Genomic DNA, 26762 nt, shown 5'->3' on the forward strand with positions numbered 1-26762 from the left:
ACCAAGTCACTCAAAACTGTCAACTTTGTGCCAAGACCTGTTCTCAGGGACATTTACCACCTCCTTCTTTCCCAGCCCACCAACTTCGTGGACATACTCCAGGTGAAGACTGGCAGATAGACTTCACACATATGCTTCACCACAAAACACATAGATATCTTCTCACTCTTGTCTGTAAGGTCTCAGGGTGGACAGAGGCCTTCTCCACTGCTCGAGAAGCCACTGGTGTAGTCTCCAACGTTCTTGTACAGGATATTATCCCTAGATTTGTACTACCTCAGACTATCCAGTCACATTATGATCTGACATTTATCTCCCAAAGCACTCAGCACGTCACTCTGAGTCTTGGCAGTCCTTGGCATTTACACAGACCATATCACCCACAGTCCTTGGGTAAAGTACAAAGGGCTAATGGACTTTTAAAAACTCACCTCACAAAACTAATCTTAGCACTGCACCTCCCTTGGCCTCAACTCCTTCCTTCAGCTCTAACTAAACTCAGGACACTTCCCTGAGTACCCACTTTCATAAGTCCATTTAAGCTCATGTATGGTACATAATTTCTCCTTCACAACTTTCCCACCTCAAGCAATTTCCCCCCCTTGCCTGTATATATTGGACTATATCCAATCTTGTTCTTTCTTTATTACCTGCTGGGAAAACATGCTGACCTCTGCATTCCACAGCCAGTAGATGCCATACCGCCAAAGCCCCTAAACTCCTGGAGACTTAATATATCTAAAATCTTCTAAGCCTGCTGGATTAACACCAAAGTGGTCAAGACCCCACCTAGTCATCCTTACAACACCCACGGTGATCAAAGTTGCTGGCCTTCAGTCCTGGTTGCGTGTTACTCAAGATAAGCAGTGCCCTAATAGCCAGAACACCTCATACCCTAAACACTCATCTTCACACTGGTCTTCAGAGTGGTCTTCACAACTACTGTCCCCCACTCTTCTCTGCCTCACCAAAGTCCCTGACGAACTTCAGAGGTAACTCATGTATTGCTATCATGTCTGCTTCCTGATACCCTTTGTCTTGCTGAACCTTGGGTTCACTACTGGACTTTGGACAATTGGTCTACAGGACTTTCAAGCTCCACAAAGGATAGCTTTTACACTTTTCTATGGAATAACAGTCTTTGGACTCTCCACTCTTCTTTGTCTGTTCTAAAACCTCACAAACATGGCCTGTTTGTTCACCCTCACACTTACTTACCACTTCCCTCACTCTCTGGCCCAGCTCTGAGACCAACACCAGCCTCCACTTATACCTTTACCCTTAATTTGCCTGATCAGGGAGTGATCTCCTTGAACTAACTTTACCCCCTAATTTAACTCTTCGATTCATCATTCTGTACTGTCACCTTATGCCTTATATTGAGACCTGGCACAGGGATACTAATAATTGCAAATATGGTCCCTGCTGTCAGGTCAGTGGCTTGGTTCAGAGCCCCTGCCCCTCCATTCTCTGCAGATGATAATGTGTCAATGTTTATCACTTTTATGTCGATATCTGGGGTTGTGAAACCATAGGCATATACCCCAATGGAGAAGCCTGGAAACAGGCAGATACTCATATCTCAGCATGGTAGAAAGGCAGAGAAAAGACAGAACTGACCATCTGGAATGCAACCCACCCTCAATATCTCATGGGAAAAACCAGGGGTCTTCTCTTCTGCAGTATAGGCCAGATGCCCCAAGTTGATTATCTTACTCTAAGAGCTCAACCAATAGCCCTATTTCCCATCCTTGATGCCTCAGTGACCGCTACCTCACAACCTCATATATACTCACACAAAAACCAGCCGCTCAGGCACATTTTGTCATGCAACCGGAAGGAGGAATGAAATCCGTACACACATTGGAGAAAACTGGCCTCCAGGTGACAGCGGTAAAAGCAATTTTCAAAGCATACACATCTGACAGGACCTAACTAGATTTAGCTTGAGGGAGTTTTTTCTAAACTGCTCTTTGTTAAAAAATTTCTTAAACTGCTTTCTCTCTATACTAAAGGCAACAATAGTCACCTAATGCCATGGCTACCCTTCTTGGGTGGCTAGTATGGTGACCACTGATGTGCAGATTCAAGTGGTCAACTGGGTGATAGCTGATGCTAGCTGTAGGACTTGGTAATGTCTGTGGACTTAAAATTGAGAAGGGGCCCAATGATTTATTTTTCTCTCCCTCTTTACCTCTCTCTCATTCCCTATGGAGCCGCAACCATGCTGTTCCTTCCCCTGCTTCCTCTGCTTCTCATCATTTAATGGTGTAGGGGAGGGAGAGAGTTGACATTTGTATTTTCCCTAGTATGTCCATTGTTGTTGCAACACTGTAGGAACAGATTTTAACCTGTGAGCTTTATGGATGTGTCATAGGTACCAAGACATAAACATCTTCAGAGAGAATCTTAAACGAAGTCTAGCCTTGCTCTGCTGCTGAAGAAGGTTTCTGCGGAGTTTTGTGAGGCAGCACAAAGATGTCCCAGAGAACCCTTTGCTCTAGGGCAGGACTTTATCCAGGCCTTTACACACTTCTAACTACCCCTGGAGATGATAGACCTCCTCATATGCTGGGAATTTACAGTGTGGCCTGTCCCTTCTGCCATTGTCCACTGAGAAATGATCGGGCCTCCCAAGTAGGGCCTAAGAATTAGCCTTCCTCACTCTCACCTGCCATTTGTTCTGTTACCAACCAACTTCTCTGACAATTTGGTTATGTTTATCTCAATGCTGAGACAAAACACTCAAAGCCCAAAATGGAGGAAAGAAAAGATTAGTTAACTTACAGTTTGTGGGGATTTCAGTCCATACTTGGGTGGCTCCAAGGCAGAAGATAACAAAGCACCAAGAGCAAAGGGGGGATGGCAGTGCATGCAAGCCTCTTTCCCTCCCTTATATTGTAGGAAGGCTAACCCTCCACCCAGGTGGGGGCACTCACATCCTTAACCTTCTAAACTTCTCACACTGACACAATGAACAACATCTGAGAGCAGGAAGGGCATGTCCTTTGCACCCCAGGATGGAGAACTGCTGAGTCACTTAGCTGATCCTCTAGACTCTCTAAGTTCACACAGTGTATCAAGCATAACAATCCACCCCTTGTCACCTTAGCAACCAGACACATTTCTTTAAACCAGTTTCCAGATACACTGACATTATATTACGTTAGAATCATAACATTCCCGCACCCTAAAGATTCATGCTCTTCTCTTTATGCAAACAGCATTTAGTCCATCTTCAAGAGTTGCCAAAGGCCTAACAGTTTCAGCATTGCTGAAGAGTCCAAATCCCAAGTCTCCTCCGAGATGTAAGACAAGCTCTTTGCTGTGACCCCTGTAAAAATGAAAAGTTAAACACTTCCAACATTCAATGGCACAAAATAAGCAGTACCATTACAAAATGTACAAACAGGAGGATACAGAGCACTGGGACCAAAGCAAGTACAAAATCCAGCAGGGTTAATGTTACATCCTGTAGTTCCATGTCTAGCATCTAAAGCAATCTGTGGCACATGATGAACTCCAAAGGGCTTGCATGAGTCCACCCCTATGGTACTTCTGGTGGTTACAGCTTCCACACTTTGTCTCTTGGGCCTGCTTTGCTCCCACCTTGCAGCTTTCCTTAGATGATCCATGGTCCTGGCTTTTCTAAACTTCTGAGGTCTCCAGTGCACCTTTTGCTTCACACTCACAACTTCACACACTGCCCTCTCAGGGGCACTCTGCCTGGCCTCCCAGCCTTTCCAAAATCTAGTTGGAAGCCTCTTGAACCTCAGAACTGTTGCATTCTCCATGTACCTAAATCCAGGGCCACATGGATGATACCATGGTCTGCTGCCACCTGGAGCAATAAAGGAGCAATAGAACAGTAAAGCCAAGCTGTCCTCTCTCATAGCCATATGAGTTGAGTGGCTGGATCACTGGGCACTCTGACTTCAATTCTGAGGAACAAATTTTCTATGCTGCCACCATTCTCAAACCTGGTGCGGCTGCCGCTATCATTCTGGAACATGGAGCTCTATGGCTTCCTTCTCAAGGCAGTCTTTCGCCTTTGTAGTTTTGAAGCTGCAAAGGATAGAGACTTGATGCTTGTGGTGCCCTCAGGCCATCTTTTCATTTCTGTTGTTCCTTCTCAGCAATAGAGATCTCCTCAGTCTTGCCTTTGCAGTCCACAGCTTTACTGGAGCTTCCTTTCTGGGCATATTCACGACATTGGAAATCATCCTGCTGGGCCCTTTGTTCTTGATTCTCAATATAACTCTGGCTAAAAGGCCCCATCAATAGCCATGCCACTTCCCCAACATTCAACCACCTTGAAATTTCTTTGGTGAGATTAATCAGGCTGCTGCTGCCCTTAATTTCAGTCTCAGGCAAAGTCTCTGGACATGAGCAAAATGCACACAAACTTTCTGCCAAGCCACAGCACACATCGTCTGGAGGCCAACAACCAATGAACTCCTTCTTCCCAACAGAAACCTCCCAAACCCGGTCTTTACCAGCAGGATTTCTATCAGCTGTCTGATCTTGAGTCCCGAGGGAATCTCCTAAGAGAACAGCCAAAGACATTCAAACTCTCCTCTTTCAGGCAACATCTCCGAACCTTTCCAAACACTTCCCACAAGCCATTTCCAAAGTCTCTTTACCCACATGCTCAAGTATAGTTGCAGCAATGTGTTCATTCCCTGGTACCAAATTCTGTCCTGGTTACTTTCTCTCATTGCTAAGACAAAACACCCAATGCCCAAAATGAAGGAAGGAAAGGTTTATTTAGCTTACAGTTTGTGGAGCTTTCAGTCCATACTTGGGTGGTGCCAAAGCAGAAGATAACAAAGCAACAAGAGCAAAGAGGAAATTGGCAGTGTGTGCAAGCCTCTTTCCCTCCCTTACATGGTAAGAAGGCATGCCTAACCCAGGGGGTGGCACTCACATACTTAAATTCAAAACTTCTCACACTGAAACAATGAATAACATCCTAGAGCAGGAAGGGCGTATCCTTTGCACTCCAGGATGTAGAATTGCTGAGTCACTTAGCCAAACCTCTACACTCCCCACTTTGAAAAGTGTATCAACCATAACAGGTCCACAACCAGAAGAGAGATTGGGGCCTCTATAGGAAACAATGAGCCAGAGGGCCTCTCTTCTTGTGGTCTGCCTTACAACTTCTTGATTCAGCATCTTCAGAACAATTCAAAGAGTAAGCCCAGAAACACAGTCTATTGTTGGATGGCCACAGCATGTCACGGTTCCCTACTGCACATAAGCCAAGGATATCCCCTCGTGCACTTTGGAATAAGATTTTCACAGCCTCTTAACCCCTTTAAGGAAAGGGTTTTCTGGGAATTCTCTGCTTTTGAGATGTGGTGCAGGCATCATTACTGGGGACAGAAAGTTGGGCTACTACAGCTTTGGTTTAATCACCAGGGGGAAAGTCCCAAACAATGAAGCTGGCTCAGAGCCCAGAAGTGGAATAGTGTGCACAAGCCAGGGCAGTACAAAGGGGAAACAGGATGGGAGTTTGGGGCACACTGGGTCCTCCAGTGAGATGGAGGATTCTCTGTCTCTTTAAGGACGCTGGGAACTTTTTATAACCAGTGATGTAACTGGACCTTCACACTCATTATTTCTCTCCCTCCTTTCTCCAGAGAGGACCTGGCCCCTCAACAACTCCATCACTCTCATGCCCCGGGACACTTCCATAAATAGTAGAAAGAGTTAGACTCCCAAAGTTCGAGGAAGAGGCCCTAATCATTTAAGGAAGTAGAGGAAGAGATTCCTGGACAGGGCACCATCTAGAGAACCAAGAGAGGTGGCCAAAGGCAAATGCCTAACTTGCAATACCATACACCAATTGGACTCATTTTGCAAAAGAGAGAACAGGGTGAAGTATCTCACAGCCAGTATTGTTTACTCTGAAAAATCACCCAAGTCAGTGTCTGAATGTTGAATTGATCATTTACAGGTGGATGCTTCATGACCAAACCCTTCCCCTCCGCACTCCCCTTGGAGAGAGATTCAAAGTTGGAGTTTTGAACAGAGAAAAAACAAAACCCAGAGAGGCCCCTAAGTTGGAGTCAGGCCCAATTCCCTTGCAGCTAACTAGAAGCCCTTCTACACCAGTCTGAGACAGGAACTCAGAGAATTCCTTTTCACCTTGCTGTATTGAAGAGAAAGTGAACAAGATGTGGGGCACTTCACTGATGATCCTGAAGCATACATTCAGGCTGTGGAGAGAGTCAGCTCTCTCTCTAAAGTTCCTTGGGTAATTAGAGTGGTCCTACCTCAGTGAGACTCTGCACTCAAGAGAAAGGAAGAGTTTCATGGGCTGCAGTGAGAATAGTCAATGTCTCTTATGAGAGCAATAGAAATACAAAAACTGAAGCAGGCAAAGAGAGAGAGGAAGTTGCCGGGGTATGGGGGTGCATGCCTGTAATCCCAGGACTCAAGAGGCTGAGGCAGGGAGGTCACTGGGAGTTCGAGGCCAGTCTGGAGTATAAAGTGAGTTCATTGCCAGCCTGAACTACATATTGAAACCTGCCTCAAAAAGACAAAAAATAAAGACAGAGATGGCCTTTATGCCCATGTAGGATTCTGCAGGTCTTGCTGGAATTATCAAACACTCGTTGAAAAATGGGACAATTTACACTTTCTTTCTTGCACTAAGCAGGGACTAAAAGCAGCATGAGTCAAACCGGTAAATCATGTAAAACTGAGACATATTTATAAGAAAGAAAAATGAATCCCACTCCAAATTTTGACAAAGGCTCAAGGATGGCATGGGCAATACATCGAAGAGTACACTCTGATTTAAATAAAATAATCTTCTGTTTGTCTGTCTGTTCAATCTGAGTGTTTAAAGCACCTACACTTTCATTGCTAAAATATTTTGATTGCATTTCAACTTTTGTTTTCCTTTTATTCTTCCCTGCCTCTTTTGGCATCCCAGATAAATAAAGTTATGTAAGTTTTTCTGGAAGTAGCTAAGGCCACTTCAAAAAAGTTTACAAGATGAGCGTTAAAAGACTCAAAACTGACATGGGATTCACATTATCCCTGTCTGACAAACTTTCCATTCAGGTTGTCAGACAATGAAAATTATACCTAAAATCAGTTTATAAAAACAATTCTGGGCTGGGGATTTAGCTCAGCGGCAAAGTGCCTGCCTGACAAGCGCAAGGTCATGAGTTCGGTTCCTGGTACAGGGGAAAAACAAAAACAAAATAAAAACTTCTTATTGTCTATACAATACTAAAAGAGTTTTTCATTAGTCAAAAATGATGTGTTAACTGTCATGATCTGTAGTCATCTGGAAGAATTCTTAACATTACTAAGTGGGCACCCCATGACTTATGGAACTGTTGAAGAAAGCTTCCCTCTGTGCCTAAGGAAAACAGTTACCTGGGCCACATTAATTCAGTTTCTCCCACTGATTGGTAACCTGCCACATTTTTCTAAGATCTTATGGTTCCACACCCCACCAGTTACTGACATATTTGGGTATAATCTTATGGTTCCACACCCCACCAGTTACTGACATATTTGGGTATAATCAAAAGGTTAAGGGTTTTATGTCTGAAACAATGAAGTTTTCTGGATGTGGCTCCTTCCCCAATCTATTTTTCCATTCTAGTGCTAATGCCTTGGTCATACATATTTAATCTCTTTTCTTGGTATAAGGAATCAAACTCAGGACCTTAGCACTGTGACAATGAGCTATCTCCCTGGCCATATTTTAATCTCTTGGTAAAGTTTGTTTACTTTAACTGGAGGATACCAAAGCCCAACTGATCACTCAGATGGAACCAACAGTAAATGTTCCAGACTCCAGTAGATCAACCTTCAGAAGGAAGTTTGTAACTGCTAAACCTCAACACGACTTCTGTCCGAGATTCCTTAGATTAGCCCCTGCTGTACCTCCTAGGCACTAACCCTTCTTACCTCTAAGAAGCTTTATCTATCATTTCCTCAACAGTAGTTGGATAGATGTCTCTGTGGTAGGAAATGTAAGGGTGAGGGCCTGTAGGCAAAGAAGGAGTAGAATAAAGACCTTATAAAGTTTTCTGACTAATCTAGAGTAGAAAGTGTTAAAACTATTAGAGTGCTTCTCAGAGAAAGGCAACTAAAACTTCGGGATTATACATATATTTTTGTACTATTCTATTCATCTTTCTCTTTTTCCTCAACTATCTCTCTTGATATTATGATATTTTCAGGTGAGTGAAGCTTCAATAATCTCTAGCTCTCTCCTTCATTTTTTCTTTCCTGCCCTCTTTTCCAATTTCTCAAGGCTTGTGTGATCATCCTTTGGCCTCCAGACTTGCTTTGACTATATTTCTATTCATTTTGCTCTCTTTTATCACCTCTTCCTCTTAAATTTCCCCATCACCAGGTAAAAATCACTCTATTAGGGAGAAAATCATTGCATAGAAATCCCTGTTCCATGTTTCCAATTTTTATGTAGCTGCAGATCTTGCCCATGTAGTTAAAGCAACCAAATTAAGACTTACCACAATATGTCCGTTTTTCAAGTTCTTTGAGACAGGGTCTGCTCTATAATGTAGTCTGGTCTTCAACTCACTATGTAACCCATGCTGGCCTCAAACTCAAGGAAATCCTCCTGCCTCGGCCTGCCAGATGCTGGAATTACAGGCATGTGCCACCACACGTAGCAGTTTCTCAGATTCTAGGCTGTGCTTAATGCCATACTTATTGGTAATTATACTACTTAAGTTAGGATGTCCTAACTGTTGTAATCTCACTTCTCTGACAATAGTATGATTGCCTGGGGTCCTAACCTTCCCCAAAGTCCAGTTCCAGAAGACTGTGTTTTGAGTCAAATAAGACAGCAATATCTCATCATTAATAAATTGGAAGGTAGACTGAGATCTCACAGCATGGGAAGTAGAAAGGATGAGAGGCTCCACACAGTAGGACCATTGACCAGAGAACAGAAAGATTCCCCCAGGCTGGCTGTGTAGCACAGTAGTGCTGCACTTGCAGGGGTGAGGACCTCGCCATCATCACCAGCACCACAAAAAGAAAAGAACACAAGAACATGCTGCCTCCCCCAGGTACCCTACACTGCAGGAAGAAGGGCACTGTTGTGGAAACAGTTCCTGATACAGATTTGTTTTTTCAAAAGAAATATCAAATTTCAGGGAGCTTCAGTGAGCTGCTCAGGAGTGAAGAAAATCCACTGCTATACCCCCCAGACCATCATTTTTGCTGAAGGAATGTGAGCCTCAGAGAGACTCAGGAACTTCACTGAGCTGCTTGCTAGGGGAGATCCTCAACCCCTCACTGCCCCCACCATTGTGGAAGCAACAGTGAGCCTCAAGACCCACAGTTAGCCATATGGGAAGGAAGAAACCCCACACAATAACTCTCTGCCATGCAGGCAGTCTCGGTCTGGAAGAACACTGATGCTTGCTCCATACTTCCACTCTGTGGCTTGGGCACCCAGCACAGAAGGTCCCTGAACCATGGCAACCATCTTGTCAGGAAGAACTAAAAAGAAATCCACTCTAACAAGGGAAAACTCTTTACATACGAACTCCTCATTTATGGTCAATTCTGTTCTATAACTGTAGGCTTTGCGTCTGCAGTCTGAAGTACAAAATTACTAGTTACCACAGTTGCTTAGTTTCCAAATTGTGCTTATTCCTCAAGCTACTACTATACTTTAAATGTCCTAGCTGTTGTAAACAGTTATTCTATCTTCTGTAACAATATTGGGAAGCTCTGGGGTAGTAACATCACCACAGCATTACATCAAATGACTAGGGACTGAGTCAAACAGTAACCAACATACAACTCTCAATTAATTGGGAATGTAAGAATTGGGGACGGACACAAACCAAGAATCTCATCCACATAGAAAATATTACTGAAGGAGAAACTATTTTGGGAAAGACCTGGATAATAGTGACATAGCTACTACCAAAACACACAAGGATCACTATAGAAAACAAAATTTTAAAGATTTGCAAACATACAGTGACAAAACAAAGGAGCAAAATGCAATCTCAGAAGTCCAGCCCAGCCAGAAAAAGTCCATGAGACAATGACATAAAGAAATTGGAAATCACACATCTAAAATTTGTGAAATGATAGCAACTGAAGTAAAGAAGCAACTCCATCAGGCAATAGAGGAAATCAGATTAGAAACAATCTCTGATATAAATAAAAGACATGAGAGACATAATGAAAGAACCATGCAGAATATCTAAAGAACATAGATAAAAAACCAAGGAACATAGAAAAATGATTGAAACAATGAATGAACAATATAGGAAAGAATTAGAATGCATGAAACAGATTCAAAGAGATACCAAGAAATCAAAAATTCCACTGAAAGCAGGCAACACCACTTGAACAAAACTGAAGAAAGACATTGAGACCATCAAAACAGCATTTCAGTTGGAGTTCGCGAAGGGAGTGATCTCTTACAAATAACAAGGAACCAGTAAATAAGAATTCAATGGCTGCAAGATGATGCAAACAAAAACAATGAAAGTCTCGTAGATGTTAATAGAAAAGCAGGAGTCCAAAAATTGCCCCACACCCAAAAAAAAACCCATTATGTGCAGAGGTAATACCACAAAATTCCCCAAGCATTGGAAAAGAATCTGACATACAGGTAAGTGAGGCATAAAGAACCCCCAAATAGCCGTAACTAAGATAAATCTACAAAGAGATATACAATAATGAAGATCTGAGAAATTCAGCATAAGGACAGAATATTAAAAGCTGTTAGAAAAAAGAAACAGGTAACGTATAAAGGAAAGCCTATCAGAATCAAGGCAGATTTCTCAGTGTAAACCATCAAGTCAGGAAGAGCTTGGAGTGAAGTATTTCAGATCCTAGAAGTAAACAACTACCAGCCCAGACTGATATACCCTGCAACACTATCCTTCAAAATTAATGGAGAAATAAGATACTTCCATGAAGAACAACAAATCTAGAAATTCATGCCCACCAAACCAACTCTACAAACAGTACTGAAACATATTCTAGAAAGAGATAAAAATGACTATGATTCCAAGAACAACAGTGCAAAGTAACCATCAAGCAGGGTAAGCAGTTAACAAGGGGGAAAGTAGGGAACCAACAGCAGGAAAATCACATGACAAAGAAAAACCCTTACATATCAGTTATAACCATTAATGTAAATGGCCTCTTTTCACCAGTCAAAAGAAGCAGACAGGCAGAGTAGATCAAGAAACAAAATCCAACAACATGCTGTAGACAAGAAGCACATTTAATTCAAAAGGAAATTCAGAGACTGAAAGTCAAAGGATACTCTTTGCAACAGAAATCCAGAACAACATAGGGATAGCAACTCTGGTTGCAAACAATGTCAAACCAAGAAAGATCAAAAGACATACACAATATCACTATATACTTGTTAGTGGAAAACTTCAAGAGGAAAGGATAACAATCATAAATATATTTGGTGTTCCCACAACAAACATGGGAGCACAAAACTGTATAAGATAAATTTTAATGAACATGAAAACTTAAGTAAGCAATAGAATAATTTCAATTCTCAAACAGAGATAGATAAAGCAGACACAAAATAAGCAAAGAAATAACAGAACTGTACCAAACTTCTGAACAAATGGACTTAGTACACGTTTACAGAGTGTTCCACCAAGTAACATTAGAATACACATTCTTCTCAGCCTCACATGAGACATTCTCTAAAATAGACCATATACTAGTCCAGCAATGATGCTACTATTGCAGTCATATTATGTGATCATAGTGCAATGAAGTTGGAATTTCTGGACAAGAGGTATTTCAAAGACTCCATAAACAAACAAAAATTAAATAACACACTCCTGAACAACCAATGAGTCACAGATGCAATTAAAGAAGAAATTAATGAATATTTACAAGTTAATAGGAAATTGCAAGTACAACTTATTGAGACCTGTGGGATGCAGTGAAAGCAGTCCTCAGAGGGAAATGTATAGCAGTGAATTTTCACAACAGGAAAACTGAATGAGCACAAATACACAAGCTTAAGCTGTACCTCAAGCTTCTAGAACAGAAGACGATCTCAAGCCCAAAGCCCAAAGAAAGGATGAAATTATAATAAAGATCAGAGGAGAAATTAATGCAATGGAGACTAAGAGCACAATACAAAGAATTAGTGGGTCAGAGAGCTGGTTCTTTGAAAGAATAAATAAAATTGATAAATCCCTAGACAGTCTTATCCAGAAAAGGAAAGAAAAAGCTCAAAATCATATAATAAGGAATGAAGAGTGAAACCAGTACAGAACCTACAGAAATTCAGAAGATCATCAATACCTACTTTGCAAATTATTGCTCCCACAGGATGGATATCACAGAATAGACAGATTCATAGGTACATGTGAATTACCAAAATTGAACCAAGAAGATATAAAAGTCCTGAATAGCTCAATACCAGTCAATAAAATGGAAAATGTAACTAAAAAATTACCAAGAAAATAAAGTCCAGGTCCTGGTGGCTTCACAGCTCAATTCTACAACACATTTTCAGAAGATTTAATGTCAATTCTTCTCAAACACTTTAATTATTGGGTTAATAATTTCCAATAGTTATTCCATGCTGCTCAGGGTGACAATTTCCAAAATGCATATATGACAAAGGCTCAACAAAAAGAGGTGAATGGAATGACTTTAGGGCTCTAAGGGGATCAAAAAATCTCTTGTAGAATTTGAGAGTCTCTCAGGGTTAAGACCAAGTCCTTCTCTGGGTGATCTGTACTTATTGGGTGATCAGAACAAGTGGTGGGTGTACTCAAAAAGGAGAGAATTACTGAAAGACTTCTCCAAATAAGTCATTCAATTAATCTTTAGTAAGTATTAAGGTAATCCACCCAGGAGTGAGATGCCTGATACTAGAGTCATTATCTAGTTGACATCAGACCTATCTGTCCCTGGCTTTGACCTTGTCTTAACCTTGGAGGCTTTCTGGCTTCCTCTGCCATTACAGGCTTTAGTACAGATTAATGACTCAAGAGGTTCAGTAACTCTGAGCCCACCACTCAATTGCAGACAAGCAGCCTAGTTTAGGACAAGTTCACAAGTAAACATAAAAAAAGAATTGAATAATTTATATCCTGCTCAGGGCTACTTCATTGTGGTCTCCATCATTTAATGAAATGGATGCAATTCTCCCTAACTCATTCCTGGAGGCAAGCATTACCCTAATACCAAAACAGAGGAAGACCCTACCAATAAAGACAACTACAGGATAATCTCCCTAATAAATAAACATACATGTTAAAATCCTCAATGAAATTCTAGCAAACAGAATGCGGCACATCTTTAAGATTATGCATCATGACCAAATGCAGTTCAGCCAAGTAATACAGGGATCATTCACTGCACGCAAATTATTAAATGTAACACACCATACCAACAGACCCAAAGACAAAAACTCCATCATCACCTCAATGGATGTACAAAAATATTTTGGCAAAGTCAGGCTTTCATAATAAAAACCCTACAGAAAAGAATAGATTGTCTTTAACTCATTCTGATAGAAGTCATCGTTCACAAGCCAACAGCCAACATAATACTAAATGGACAAAAGCTGAGAGCTTTCACTATCAAATCAGGAACAAAAGAAAGATGTCCACTGTCGCCAGTCCTATTCGATATAGCTCTGGAAATATCAGCCAGAGCAATTTGAAAAGAGTGAGAAATAAAAGAAGAAGGATAAAAAGGAAGAAGTGAAATTATCATTATTTGCAGATGACATGATACTCTGCGTAGAAGACCCCAAAACTTCCACCAAAAGTTTTATACATTTCAGAACCAAATTCAGTACCATAGCTGGATGCAACATCAACACTCAATAGTGAATAGCATTGCTGTACACAAACAACACACTGACAGAGAACTTAGGGAAACCACACCTTTCACAATAGTTTTTTCTAAAAAAGGAAATACTTAGGAATGAATTCAACAAAGGAAGTAAAAGATCTATACAGCAAAAATTACAGTACTCTGAAAAAGGAATAGAGGATTTCAGAAAATGGAAAGATATTCCTTGTTCAAGGATAGGAAGAACCAACATTGTGAAAATAGCCCCACTCCAAAAATTGTATTACACATTCAATGCAATCTCAATTAAAATAACATTAGTATACCTCATAATAAAGGGAAAACATTCCTAAAATTCATCTGGAACCAGAAGAACCTTAGAATAGGAAAAGGTCCCAGAAATTCAGCATAGGGACAGAAAATTAAAAGCTTTGAGCAAAGAAACCAGATCATCTACCATGGAAAGCCCAAAAGAATCATGGCAGATTTCTGAACACAAACCATCAAGCAAAGAAGGGCTTGGAGTGAAGTATTTCAACTTATCAAAGCAAACAACTTCTACCCAGATTGATGTACCCTTCAATATTACCTTAAAAATGAATGGAGAAATAAGATACCTCCATGAAAAAGGACTAATGAAGAAATTCATGAGCACCAAACCAACCCTAGAAAGAGCACTAAAAGATATGCTAGAGAGAGGCAAAATGACCATGATTCCAAGAACAACAGTACAAAGGAACATCAAACAGGCCACACAATTAAACAGAGGGGAAATTAGGGAAGCAACAATGGGAAAATAACAAGACAAAGTTAAGTCAATACACACCAGTTACGACCATTAATGTAAATAGCCTCAATTCACCAGGCAAAAGAAGCAGACTAGCAGAGTGGATGAGGAAACAAACATGCTGTAAAAAACACATTTAACTCAAATGGAAATTCAGAGACTGAAAGTCAAAGGATAGAAGACAATATTCTATGCAACAGGAAGCAGAAAATAGTAGGGATAGCTACTCTGTTTGCAGACAATGTAAACTTCAAGCCAAGAAGGATTAAAATAAATAAACAAGGTCACTACATACTTGTGAGGGAGAAACTTCAAGAGGAAGAGATAATACACACACACACACAGACACACACATGTATATATATATATTATATATATATTTGGTGCTCCCACACCAAATATAAGTGCACACAACTGTATAATACAAATTTTAATAGACATGAAAAAGCAAATCAGCAATAACACAATCTCCATTCTCTAAAACAGTACAACAAACAGAATAAAAAACAGGAGGAAGTAATAGAACTGAACCAAATTTCTAAATGAAAGGACTTAGTACACATTCACAGAGTGTTCCACGCAGCAGCATCAGAACACACATTCTCCTCAGCCGCACACCAGACATTCTCTAAAATAGAGTATATATGGGACGATAGAACATGCTGAAGTAAATGCAAATGAATTGGAATTATCTCATGCATATTATCATAACATGGAACAATAAAAGTGAAATTTATTGACACAAGAAATTGCAAAAACTCAATAATCACACTGAATTTAAATAACATACTCCAGAACAACCAACGGGTCACACATGAAATTAAATAACATTTGCAATTAAACAAAAATGCAGTACTATTGGAACCTGTGGGATATTGTGAAAGCCATTCTTAGCGAAATTTACAGCAGTGAATTCTCACATCAGGAAAAGAGAATGAGCACAAATAAAGAAACCTTATACTGTACCTCAAGCTTCTAGAAAAGAAGAGCAAGTCAACCCAAACCCCAAAGAAGGGATGAAGTTATAAAGATCAGAGTAGAAATTAATGCAATGGAGACTAAGAAAACAATATATAGATTTAATTATCATAAAAGGAAAGAAAAAACTCAAATGCATGCAATAGGAATGAAAAGGATGAAATCACTACAGATTCTATAGAAATTCACAAGATCATCAATACCTACTTTGAAAATCTTTACTCTCAATAGGATGGAGGGCACAGAGGAAAAGGAAAGATTCCTAGATATATATGAATTAACAAACCTGAATCAAGAAGATATAAAAATCCTGGATAACCCAATACCACTCAATTAATTGAAAATGTAATTAAAATTTACCAACAAAGAAAATCCCAGGTCCTCATGGATTCACACCTTAACTCTACAAGAAATTCTCAGAAGAGTTAATGCCAATTCTTCTCAACCTGATTAAGTAATTGGAAGGGAAGCAATTCTCCCTAACTCACTCCTGGAGGCAAGCATTACCCTGATACTAAAACCACAGAAAGACACAACCAAGCCAGGTGTGGTGATACATACCTGTCATCCCAGGATTCAGGATGCTGAGGCAGGAGGATAGCTGTGAGTTTGAAGTCAGCCTGGAGTATACAGTGACTTCAAGACCAGCCTGAACTGCATAGTGAGATCCTGTCTAGAACAGACAAAAAAAAAAAACACAAAATACCCAAACAAAATAGAGAACTACAGGCCAATATCCCTAATGAAAATAAATGCAAAACTTCTCAATAAAATACTAAGAAGCAGAACACAGTAAATCATGAAGAACATTAGACATCCTGACCAAGTGGGATTTATGTAAGGTATGCAGAGATGGTTCAATACATACAAATCAATAAATGTAGTATACCTTGTCAACAGAGCCAGTGACAGAAGCGCATGATCACCTCAATGCATGCAGAAAAAGCTTTTGATAAAGCACAACACACATTCATGATAAACCCAACAGAAAATTGGAATGGATGGTCATTACCAAAGTTGGAGAAAAGCCATTTATGTCAAACCCATGGCCAACATCATACTAAATGGTCATAAACTGAAAGCTTTCACTTTCAAATCAGGGGGCTGGGGATTTAGCTCAGCAGCAAAGCGCCTGCCTGGCAAGTGCAGGGTCATGAGTTCGGTTCCCGGTACCGGAGAAAAACCAAAAAAAAAAAAAAAAAAAAAAAAAAAAAAAAAAAAAAAGATGATCCAAGCCAAAAAAAAAAAAAAAAAAAAAAAAAAAGATGATCTACTTCATTTTCAAATCAGGAAAAAAGAGAAAGATGTCCACTGTCAACACTACTATTCAACATAGTTCTGGAAGTATTAGCCAGAGCAATTATACAAGTGAGAGAAATAAAAGGAATAAGCACAGGAAAGGAACAATGGAAATTATGATTCTTCACAGAGGAAAGGATATTCTACATAGAAAACCCCAAACCTCAACCAAAGTGTTATAGATTTAATAACCAAATACAGTAGGCTTAATGAGTACAAAGTCAATGCTCAAAAATCAATAGCATTCCTGTACACAAACAACAAACACATTGAGAAATAAATTAGGGAAACCACACCTTTCACAATAGCTTTCAAACAATTAAAAACTTAGTAATCCATCTAACAAAGGAAATAAAATAACTATACAGCAAAAATAAAGTACTCTGAAGAAAGAGATTAAAGAGAATTTCACAAAATGGAAAGATATTCCTTGCTCATAGATTGGAAGATCCAACATAGTGAAAATTGCCATACTCCCCAAATTGTTATACAGATCCAATGTGATCCTAATTGAAATACCATTAGTATTCCTCAGAGATACTGGGAAAATATTCCTCAAATTCATCTGGAAAAAGAAGACACTTAGAATAGCAAAACTAACCCTGTGCAACAAAGGAAAGGCAGGAGGCATCACAATCCCAGACTTGAAACTATACTACAAAGCTACTGTGATTAAATAAGCATGGACTGCCAAGAAAACAGACCTGAGGATGAATGAAACAGATTAGAAGACAGATACAACTACAAACACATTCAGACACCTTATCTCTGATAAAGGAGCCAACAAATTCACTGGGAAAAAAAAGTTAGCTTCTTTAATAAATAGTGCTGGATAAACTGGTTTTCTACATGCTGGAGAATATAACTGGACACATGTCTATCACCATGCACTAAAGTCAAAATGGAACAAAGATCTAAATACTAAAACAGAAACACTACATCTACTCGAAGAGAAAATAGGTAGAAATCATGAAGATATAGGGGTAGTCAGAGAGTTCATGAACAAAAACCAAACTCCATGGGAAAAATACTTCAAAGAATCAACAACTGGGATCTCATCTTATTCAAAAGTGTTTTCATATCAAAAGAAAATACCAACAGAGTGAAAAGAAAACCCATGAATTAGGAAAAAATTTTATCCCACTATCTGTCAGTCAAAGCACTTGTATCTAAAACTTGTAAAAAATTTTAAAAAATCAGGCCCCGAAAAGTGAAAGACTCAATCAAAAATGAGCATCTGAGGTGAATACACACTTCTCAGATAAAGAAATACAAATGGAAAATAAATATATGAAAACATGTTCAACATCATTGCACATTTGACAAATGCAAATTTAAACAACTCTGAGATTTCTTCTCACGCCAGAGAGAATGGCTATCATCAGGAAATCAACCAGCGTCAAATCCTGGAAGGACTATGGACAAGAAGGAACCCTCTCCACTGTTAGAGGGAGTGCAGACTGGTTCAACCAATGTGAAAATCAGTATGGAGATTCCTCACAAAACTAAGGTAAAAGTTTGCACTTAGCGCAGTTATTCCCCTTTTGGGTATTTTCACAGAAAATCTGAAAACATCATAGCACAGCAATGTATGTGCACCCAATGTTACAGCAGCACAATTTATTATGGCTAAATCATGAAAACCATCCAGATGCCTATCAGCTGAGGAATGGATTAAAAAGATGGGGTATTTTTAACAATGGACTCTTACTGAGCTATAAGGAAAGATAAACTCAAGGCTTTTATATGTAAATGGATGCAACTAGAGATCATACTCATAAGTGAAATCAATCAGACCCACTTGTAAACATCATCTCCTCTCCTGTGTTGTTTTCAGGTTTATTTTTTCAAGGGGAACAATGTAATACATGACACATATTGTATACCATTCAATAAATTAAAATCATCAACCAAAGAATCATATACATGAGAGTGCAGGAAATCTGTCCACACACTGAGACCAAGGAATGCAGCCAAGGGCCTGGATCCCATGGGAATGTCCTGCATGAGTCCAGCTGAAGACCTAGAGCTTGTAGCAGTATCTCATGCAGGCTTGTTTCACAGATCTGCACTGTGCAGGCCCAACAGTCAGTGGTGGAATCTAGGAAGTCCATGCCAGTGGGGTGAAGGATCTGTGCTAGCAGGCTGGGTGATCTACACTGGAGCCAGAAAGTGACATGCAAAGTAAGAACCAGAGCTCCCCTGAAAAGTACCACAGCCATCCTTAGCAACATTGAGGTCCTGAGCTCCTTCAATGGTGAAGACAGTTGAGTTCCCATCAGGAAAGGCAACACAGCAAGGTTTCCCAGGAAACTGGCAGTGAAGCACTTTGTCCGCAAAGCCAAGGATGAAAAACTGAATCTGTTCAATCCACCCATGACCAGTGTCAAGGATTTTGCTGTCACCTTAACACTAAGAGGCCCAGAAGGGAGTTCTTCCCCATTTCTCTTAGAATATTACAGGCCTTATGTATGGAACTTGTGCCACAAGATCCTCTCACACCAAAGTTTGTTATCAGAGCAGCTCACATGCCCTCATTTTCCTTGGAAGCTTCCCTTTTGTTTCTCCTTCCTTGGGCTTAGCAGTGGCCTCCTTCAGTAGCTGTGTTCCTGATCACAACCCCTGCACTTCCCAAAGGAACCCCACTTTAGAGAGTTGGTCACTGAAATGGATTTCCACTTGGCAACCTTAAATCAATACAACAGAAAGGTACAGAAGTAAGGAAGAAAGCACTGAGCATAATTGTCCACAGCTGTTATTGGATCACTCTGGAACATTAGGACTGTGGATAACTCAAGTGCCAGCACAGTCTACACATTCAGAAAGACTTTGCCTAAAAACTAAAAGCTCTGTGGCTGCAGCTCACTGACAAGGCTCTGTAATGAGTCCCAGGGACATGGGTGTGTTAGGAAGGGGGAGATAATCCAGGAAAGATGGAGGGAATATGTGCCTAGAGAAAACTACAGGATGGAAGGGAATGAACAATATGGAATATCTCTGTTTGCTGCTGTGAGATCCTGAGGCCAAACCTCACTGATTGGAAAACTCAGGCTCTTTCTCCTCAGTTACTAGAGACTCATGAGGTCTTAGCTAGATGCCAGGTAAAATGGTCATGGAGGAAATCAGGTGATTCGCACCCAACTCCCTTCATTTCTCATAATTTCTTCGCATACATCCACATATTCATCTGAAGCCTGAACTGACCTCAAACAACTCAAATTCCTATTTCTGATCCTGTCTAGGACTCAGGTCCACAGAAGTCACTTCTACTGTCAGGTCTGTGATTCTCCTAGGTTGCTGCTGCTGCCAGCATGTCCTTTCTCACTCACACCGAAAGAAGAGCTCGGTGTTCCTGGGGTGCAGAGGGAAGCATGGGAAATGTGCACTCAACTAGATGGGGATACAGGCCGGGCATGGATTGGGGTGCATGTATTTGAATACCCGGTTGCAACAGAACACACGGTGAACACAAAACCAGACTGTCCTTGGATGGTTCAATGTATTCATCATCCTCCTAAGTGCTTCATGTACCTCGTTCCACATCTGCAGATGAACATTTTCCCTGGAAAAATAACCCTCGGTAGGAACAGAGTACAGCTCCACGTTTAACTTCCTCAGCCTGGCAGTGTGGCCCAGCAGCTTCCTCATGGTGTCCATGGATATGAAATTCCTTACAAAGCAGAAAGTAGTGAGCTGGGAGCAGCAGCTCAGCGAAGGCAGAAGGGCGCAGACCTGCGCATCTGTGATCCCACAGTTTTCCAAATGCAGGGTGGTCAGGGTGGCTGCGACATTATCCAGCAGAATTTGGAGGGGCTCAGGACTAAAATGAGTCAGCCTGATACAGCTCAGATCCAAGTGTTTTAGCTGTCGGGTCTGCTCAGCCTGGGGCAGCTGGTTCCAGTCAGAGTGTGAGAGCTGGCAGTGAGTTAATGACAGGGTCTCCAAGGGGCACTTGAGGCACCTGTAGAAAACCAAGCAGTTAGATCTGGCAATTGGTGATGAAAATCAGTGAGTGGTGGAAAACAATAAGGTGGACCAACTGTCGCAAGAGTCAGCTCAACTAAGGGGTAACATTACCACCCCTTGCTTATGTATCTATGTGACATCACCATCACTTGCTTACACATCTGAGTCTTCAATCTCTACAGTCCCCTGTCCTCACTCCCAAGCAGAAAACCACAGCTCTTTCCTGCTGAGGGCAAGATCTGGCCACAGCTACTGCAGATGTTCATAGGCTGTCAGCAGTGTTTGTATCCTTGCTCCCTGTGCTGCTCCTCTGTCCCTTGACATCAACTTGAGACTCCTGCTCTTCCCATTTGGTCACCAGCCCATGCTGGGCACAGGCTCCCCATGGTGAGCACTAGGACGATCAGAGAGGCCTGGGGGTTTCTCAGCACCTTAACCTAGCTGGACTTCTTGAGGAAGAATTCATGCACCTGCCCTTACTCTATCTGACCCCATCTCCTGGCATTCTAGCATGGTGGCCTTGTTTCCAGTCTAGCTACTCAATTACAGTGCCTATGTGACAACACTTTGTAGGACTGAGGAGTGAAAAAGCAATGAATAAATATGTTCATACTCTAGTGTTTGATCTTTGTCAGCTCCTGTGCAGGTCACAGCATTCATGTTCACTAATCTTTCTAGAATAAAACTGCAGAGAGAGCTGCACATCTTACCTGAGTACCTGATCCAAGTGGCCTTTAAGGAAGTCCACAGAATCCATAAAAATCTCTTGTAGACAGTGAAGCTTAAGAAGCTGAGAGGTGATTTCGGTGAACAACTCCTCTCTCCACTCTGAGGAAATGGTGGCAGGCACAGAGATATCGGAGAGAATTAGTTTGTCAAGATTTTTCATGTCTCCAAGAAAGCGGGCAAAATGAGCAAATTCAAAGAATGTCCAGCAGTGACCCACATCCAACTCTTGCACAGAGTCAAGGTTCAGCTTTGCCAGGAACTCTATGAGCCATTCAGGGCACAGGCCTGTAATACGCAGCTTCGTACAATCTACCTGCACCACGTCTTCCCTCTGTTGGACCCACTTGAGGAAGTAGGAAGCCATTGGATGCAGCCCTCCATGATAGACTGACAGATCTAAAATCACCTTGAGGGGCTGCTTTTTTGCTACCCTTGGCACACTCATCTCTGTTTTTCTCTTCTTCATGGCTTCTGAAGAGCAGGATTCCGACTTGTTTTCAGCCCAGACTCTCCAGAAGTTCTGGTGCACAACCCGCGTATCTAGTACTCGCAGTTTCAATGTCCTGTGGGTGAACCAGTAATGAATCTGAGAATTCAGCACTGGACCCAGTTTCTTCCTGTGCCTTCCTCATCTCTGAGGTCTGCTCTCTTCTCTACTCTTTCTATGCTGTAGTTTTCTGGTTTTGCTTTCCCCCTGGATCCACCCCTGTTCCTATTCTGGGTGCCTGTGGGAGGGGTCAGGAACTTCTTATTCCTTTCACTGAAGCCGGCACCATCAGCTCATCTCCCCATCTGACAGTGCACGCCCAGGTGGCCCCGCAAGGCCCAACGCTTCTCTGACTCTCTTCCAGGCACCATCAGAAGCCTCTGCTTCATCCTTTCACCCCCATTGTCTCTGACACTTTCTGGCCTTTCCTGGAATCCCAGGACTCTCCCTCCAGGGAACCTGGGTCACACTCACCTGGAGCAAACTTGGCTCAGCAGCAAATCAAGCCCATCCAGCACAGCTTGTAACATTCTTTCCTGCAAACGGATAACATCCTCCCGAGTGCCCGAAGTGTCTGGTTCCCTCATCCTCAGAGCTCCTAGGGGCAGGTAGGGAAAGGGCCAGGCCAGCACCATGGCCTTCACGACCTCAGTGTGTCCCCCAGTGAAGGCCTCCATGAACACTGGTGGGAAGAGCGCCCCTGACAGATGTTCCACGGCCTCCATGGCCAAGGCCTTGTCCCTCAGCAAGCTCTGAATTGCCAGTTTCTGTAGTGTGTGTGGGGACTCGGTGCTCATCCTGATGAATCTCGAAGGCCAGGGGTGCTGGGGAAACACTGAGGAAAGAGACATCCTTTCAGGCAAGGCTGAGACACCCCTTCTCACCCATCAGGAACCAACTTGCAACAAAAACATCCTTGCTCTGACAAGGTTAGAAGATTCCTCAGTTTATCCCAAATCTATTTAGTGCTTATGGTCCCAATGCATTATTTCTGCTTGTAGTGAGACCAGGAAGAACATCTGATAGCACCATGATGATGCAAGATGATGAAGAGAACATAGATTTCCTACTGCAGCACTCTAAACTCTCGACCCACTGGGAATTGGGAATCAAGGATTCAGAAACTGACTCCCTTCAGTTTTGGGAAAATATTCTGATCCTTGTTTCAAGGAAATATAACCAATAAAATGCAATTCATGTTGCCCACTCTCTACCTTAGCAGTTCCCACAATGGAGACGGCCAAGGAAAATTAAAGAGACTATGAAATGAACCCCATGTGTTTTCATTGCACATAATTATGGAATCCTGGATTCCCTATCTACCCTAGAGCTGGCTGGCAGGAGCAGGGAAATGTCTGCTCTGTCTGCCTCCCTTTTGGCTCCCTGGGTCATCCAAACCATGACAGTAGAAGCAGAGACTCAGTGGGACAACCATTCAGCAGTGTGTGAGCTGGCTGGGAATTTCTCAGGCTGTGAAACGTCTTATGGATGGAAATACAGCATAACCTCATGAGGTCAGTTTAGAGTTAGGGGCTCTGTCATTCCTGAAGTTTTCTGTTAGAACCTAAGTTATATTTGTTTGCAGAAACCCTATCCAGTTGGTGGAAAGCCCACGTGTCCTCTGCAGTTGTTTTTGCTCAGGAGGTTTGCAAAGAGCTAATATGAGAGCGTCCTTCACTTCTTCGTGCTGCTGACGGGAGGCTGTGCTGTAACCATCCCTGGACCCAGCATTCTTGCTTCACAACAGGTTGCTGTACAGCATGAAGCTCTCTCCAGTGTTCTTGGTTTTGTTCCTAAAGCCCCAAGATCCTCAAGATGCCACTAAAGCCCCTTACACCTTCTAAGGGCTTAATAATGCACTATTTAATTAAATTACAAAAATGTGGAAGATATTACATATGTATGTTTAAAATATGAAAATAGGCACTATAGGTATTTTTCTCACCACATCTCAAATTAATAGCTTTTCACAATTTTCGGGTGCTCTAGGACCATAACCCTATAAATTTTAGGGATCTACTGTACAGGAAATAGAAGCTGGTGGAGGTGGGGCTTGAAAGATAGGGGAGTAGGTTAGAAAGAGGGAGAGCAAATAAATGAGCTTAACAGAACAAGAAATGTTTGGAGAACACAGCCGAGGAGAGGGCTTACTTTGGACTGTGGAAATTTGGGGAACAGGTGTTACTGAATTCCAGTCTCCACAAGTGCCTTAAGTGTGGCTTTGGCCAAATTGTTCAAACTCAGATTTCCTCATCTGTGGATGGGACTCACAACTGCATCTATTCCTCCTTCTTTCATTCTTTGAGGGAAGTTCCACTGTGATTTCCTGCTTGGACTAAGGATTTGGGGTGAAGGATCGCAGGGAGTCTGCCCAGACTCCTGAGCATCTATGCTTGTGCACTGTGCCTCACGCTGCCCTCTTCCCTGTCTCTCCAGTGAATCTGGGGAGGATCTGTCTCTCCCCTGTTACTGCCCACCGCATCCCCACCCCCAGCACAGCCTTGTCCTGCTGGTCGGTGCTGCAGAGATCAGTGAGTGAGCACTGCTGTGACACCCAGCTTTCTACATTCCACGTGGCCCTCCATGCTCTCCTCAAGGCCTCGATCACCCTTTCCCAGGGGCTCCTTCCTCACCCACATTCGCTGCCCAGCAAGGGCCATGAGGCTCTCAGGCTTTTGTCTTCAGAGAGGCAGGGGAGGCTGAAGGGTGGAGGAGTCAGGACTGAGTGTGGAACCCACGGGGGGAGGGGAGCTGATGGACCAGAGCTGCCCAGGGTGGTGAAGGATGGGGAGCATGGAGAGGGAGGGACCAGAGCGACTTTCTCTCCTCTAACCTTCTGCGTGCTGCCTGTCCTCAGGGAGCTGCCTGTCCTCAGAGTAGCCCTGGGCAGATGACTGAGTCTCTCAGTTACCCCCCCCAGGAAGTGCAGAGGGCACCTTAGCACCTCCATCAGTAGCACATGGCCATGTGAGCCCAACACCAGAAGTGACTTAGGCAAACCCTGGTTTTCCCCTGGGAATTTCCTGATGTCAGCCAGGTGTGGCGGCCACACCTTTAATCCCAGCTCTCTGAAGGTGAGGATGGAGGTCACTGGGACTTCAAGGCCAGCCTGGGCTACATAATGAGTTTAAGGCTAACCCAACCACAATCAATAAACAAACCGAAAAGGAAAAACATTTAGCTTTCTGACAACTTGCTCTGAGAATTTGTTGTGAGACTGATCATGAAATCTCACTACAGCCCCTAAGTCCATATTGCTGTCATCACCTCCCCTTCATTCTAATCTCTCACAGGTACAACTGACACAGATTATCCATTTACAACACATTTCCAAGTCTACGGGAAGTTAATCCCCCTCTGCCTTCCTCCCAGGTCACAGCCACTGCATGCACCACTAAAAGTTGTCTAGTGAGCCACGGTGAAATCCGTGTAGCAAAGTGATTGAGCACTTTAAAGTTAGGACGCAAAATGCTGAAATGTAGATTTTGACATATTCTTCTCTCATAAGAGAAATTTGTCACTTAGGGTTGGAGATGGGCATAGAATAGATCCACATTTTGTTTTGTTTAGTTTGTTTGTTTGTTTTGTCTTTTGGTGATAGGGTCTCAGTATGTAGTTCAGGCTGTGCTGGACTTCACTTTGAAACTCAGACCGGCCTTGGAAACCACAATGGTCCCCCTGCCTTAGCCTCCTCACAGCTGGGGTTACTAGCAGACACCACCACTCCCTGCCATTTTGTTTTGTTTTTGTGAGACAGAGTCTCAATAAGTAGTTCACTCTGGTATTGAACTCACTATGTAGACTTGGCTAGCCTCAAACTCATAGTGATCCCCCTGACTCTGTCTTCTCAGTGAGGTGTTTATAGGAATGATCCACCATGTCCAATGGGCACACTTAAAAAAATTGCACAGAATGGTTGTGCCTTGTGTGGTGGCATATTCCTGTAATTGCAGCCATCAGGAGGCTGGGGTGGGAGGACTGTTTGGAGGGACCAGCCTACTGAGACCCTGTCTCCAAAGTCAAATAAATTGCACAGAATGTTTTTCACCTTTTTGGAAAAAGGAACATGTAATTTATCCATTCATATGATCACAAAGTTGATGCTAATTGTAAGGACCAGAAGGAAAAGTATTTAAAAATGCATAAACAGGAGCGGTGGTGCATGGACTTTGATCCACCATCTATGACACTGTTGCTGGCTCAGAGCTTCCAGCCCAGCCCAGGGAACTTGCTGACTTTGTGAGACAAAATATTTGAAATGGAGTGAATTTTGTATCCACCTAAGGCAACATGTTGGCAGAACCTTCTCCTGAGACCCATGCAAAATGATAGCTGTGGATATAAAGAAATTTGTTCTCAGCTAAAGCAACATACTGACTTAGTGAGAACCTTCTCAGAATAAAGAAAACACGATGCATGGTCACACACCCATGTAATCCCAACTCTCTGAGATTTTGAAGCAGGAGGATCACAAGTTTGATCTCATCTTGAGCTGGGTGTGGTGGTGTACCGCTAAAATCCCAGCACTCAGGAAGCTGATGCAGGAAGATTGCTGCAAGTTCGAGACCACCCTGGGCTACAAAAAAAGCTCAAGGTCAGCCTGAACTGCATAGGGAGACCTTGTCTCAAAAAGACAAAAAAAAGATCTCAGCTTGGGCCAGATTCCATCTGAGAATCAGTATCAAAATAAAACATGAC

At 42.2% G+C, this 26762-nt stretch overlaps 1 protein-coding gene across 1 annotated transcript; it reads right to left on the bottom strand.

The window, feature by feature from the left end:
• Positions 1-1333: 1333 nt before the first annotated feature.
• On the bottom strand, positions 1334-22861 carry LOC102005204 (PRAME family member 12-like). The gene is made up of 6 exons (XM_013510117.1): positions 22539-22861; positions 21559-22140; positions 20414-20843; positions 4497-4544; positions 3799-3841; positions 1334-1557 (listed from the first exon to the last, which is right to left on the bottom strand). The coding sequence occupies exons 1-6, from the start codon at positions 22859-22861 to the stop codon at positions 1334-1336; spliced, it is 1650 nt and encodes a 549-aa protein (XP_013365571.1).
• Positions 22862-26762: the final 3901 nt, after the last annotated feature.

The sequence above is a fragment of the Chinchilla lanigera genome, unplaced genomic scaffold, assembly GCF_000276665.1.
Source record: "Chinchilla lanigera isolate Chin_1 unplaced genomic scaffold, ChiLan1.0 scaffold00207, whole genome shotgun sequence".
Lineage (NCBI taxonomy): Eukaryota > Metazoa > Chordata > Mammalia > Rodentia > Chinchillidae > Chinchilla > Chinchilla lanigera.

Excerpts from the sequence above, each read along its gene's own strand:
- LOC102005204 (XM_013510117.1), bottom strand. The coding sequence starts at position 22,861 with ATGAGCACCGAGTCCCCACACACACTACAGAAACTGGCAATTCAGAGC. Across the intron at positions 22,141-22,538 it reads CTGAGCCAAGTTTGCTCCAG|GACATTGAAACTGCGAGTAC; the intron begins GTGAGTGTGACC and ends GTTCACCCACAG. Across the intron at positions 4,545-20,413 it reads ATCTGCAGATGTGGAACGAG|GAGATTCCCTCGGGACTCAA; the intron begins GTACATGAAGCA and ends CTGTTCTCTTAG.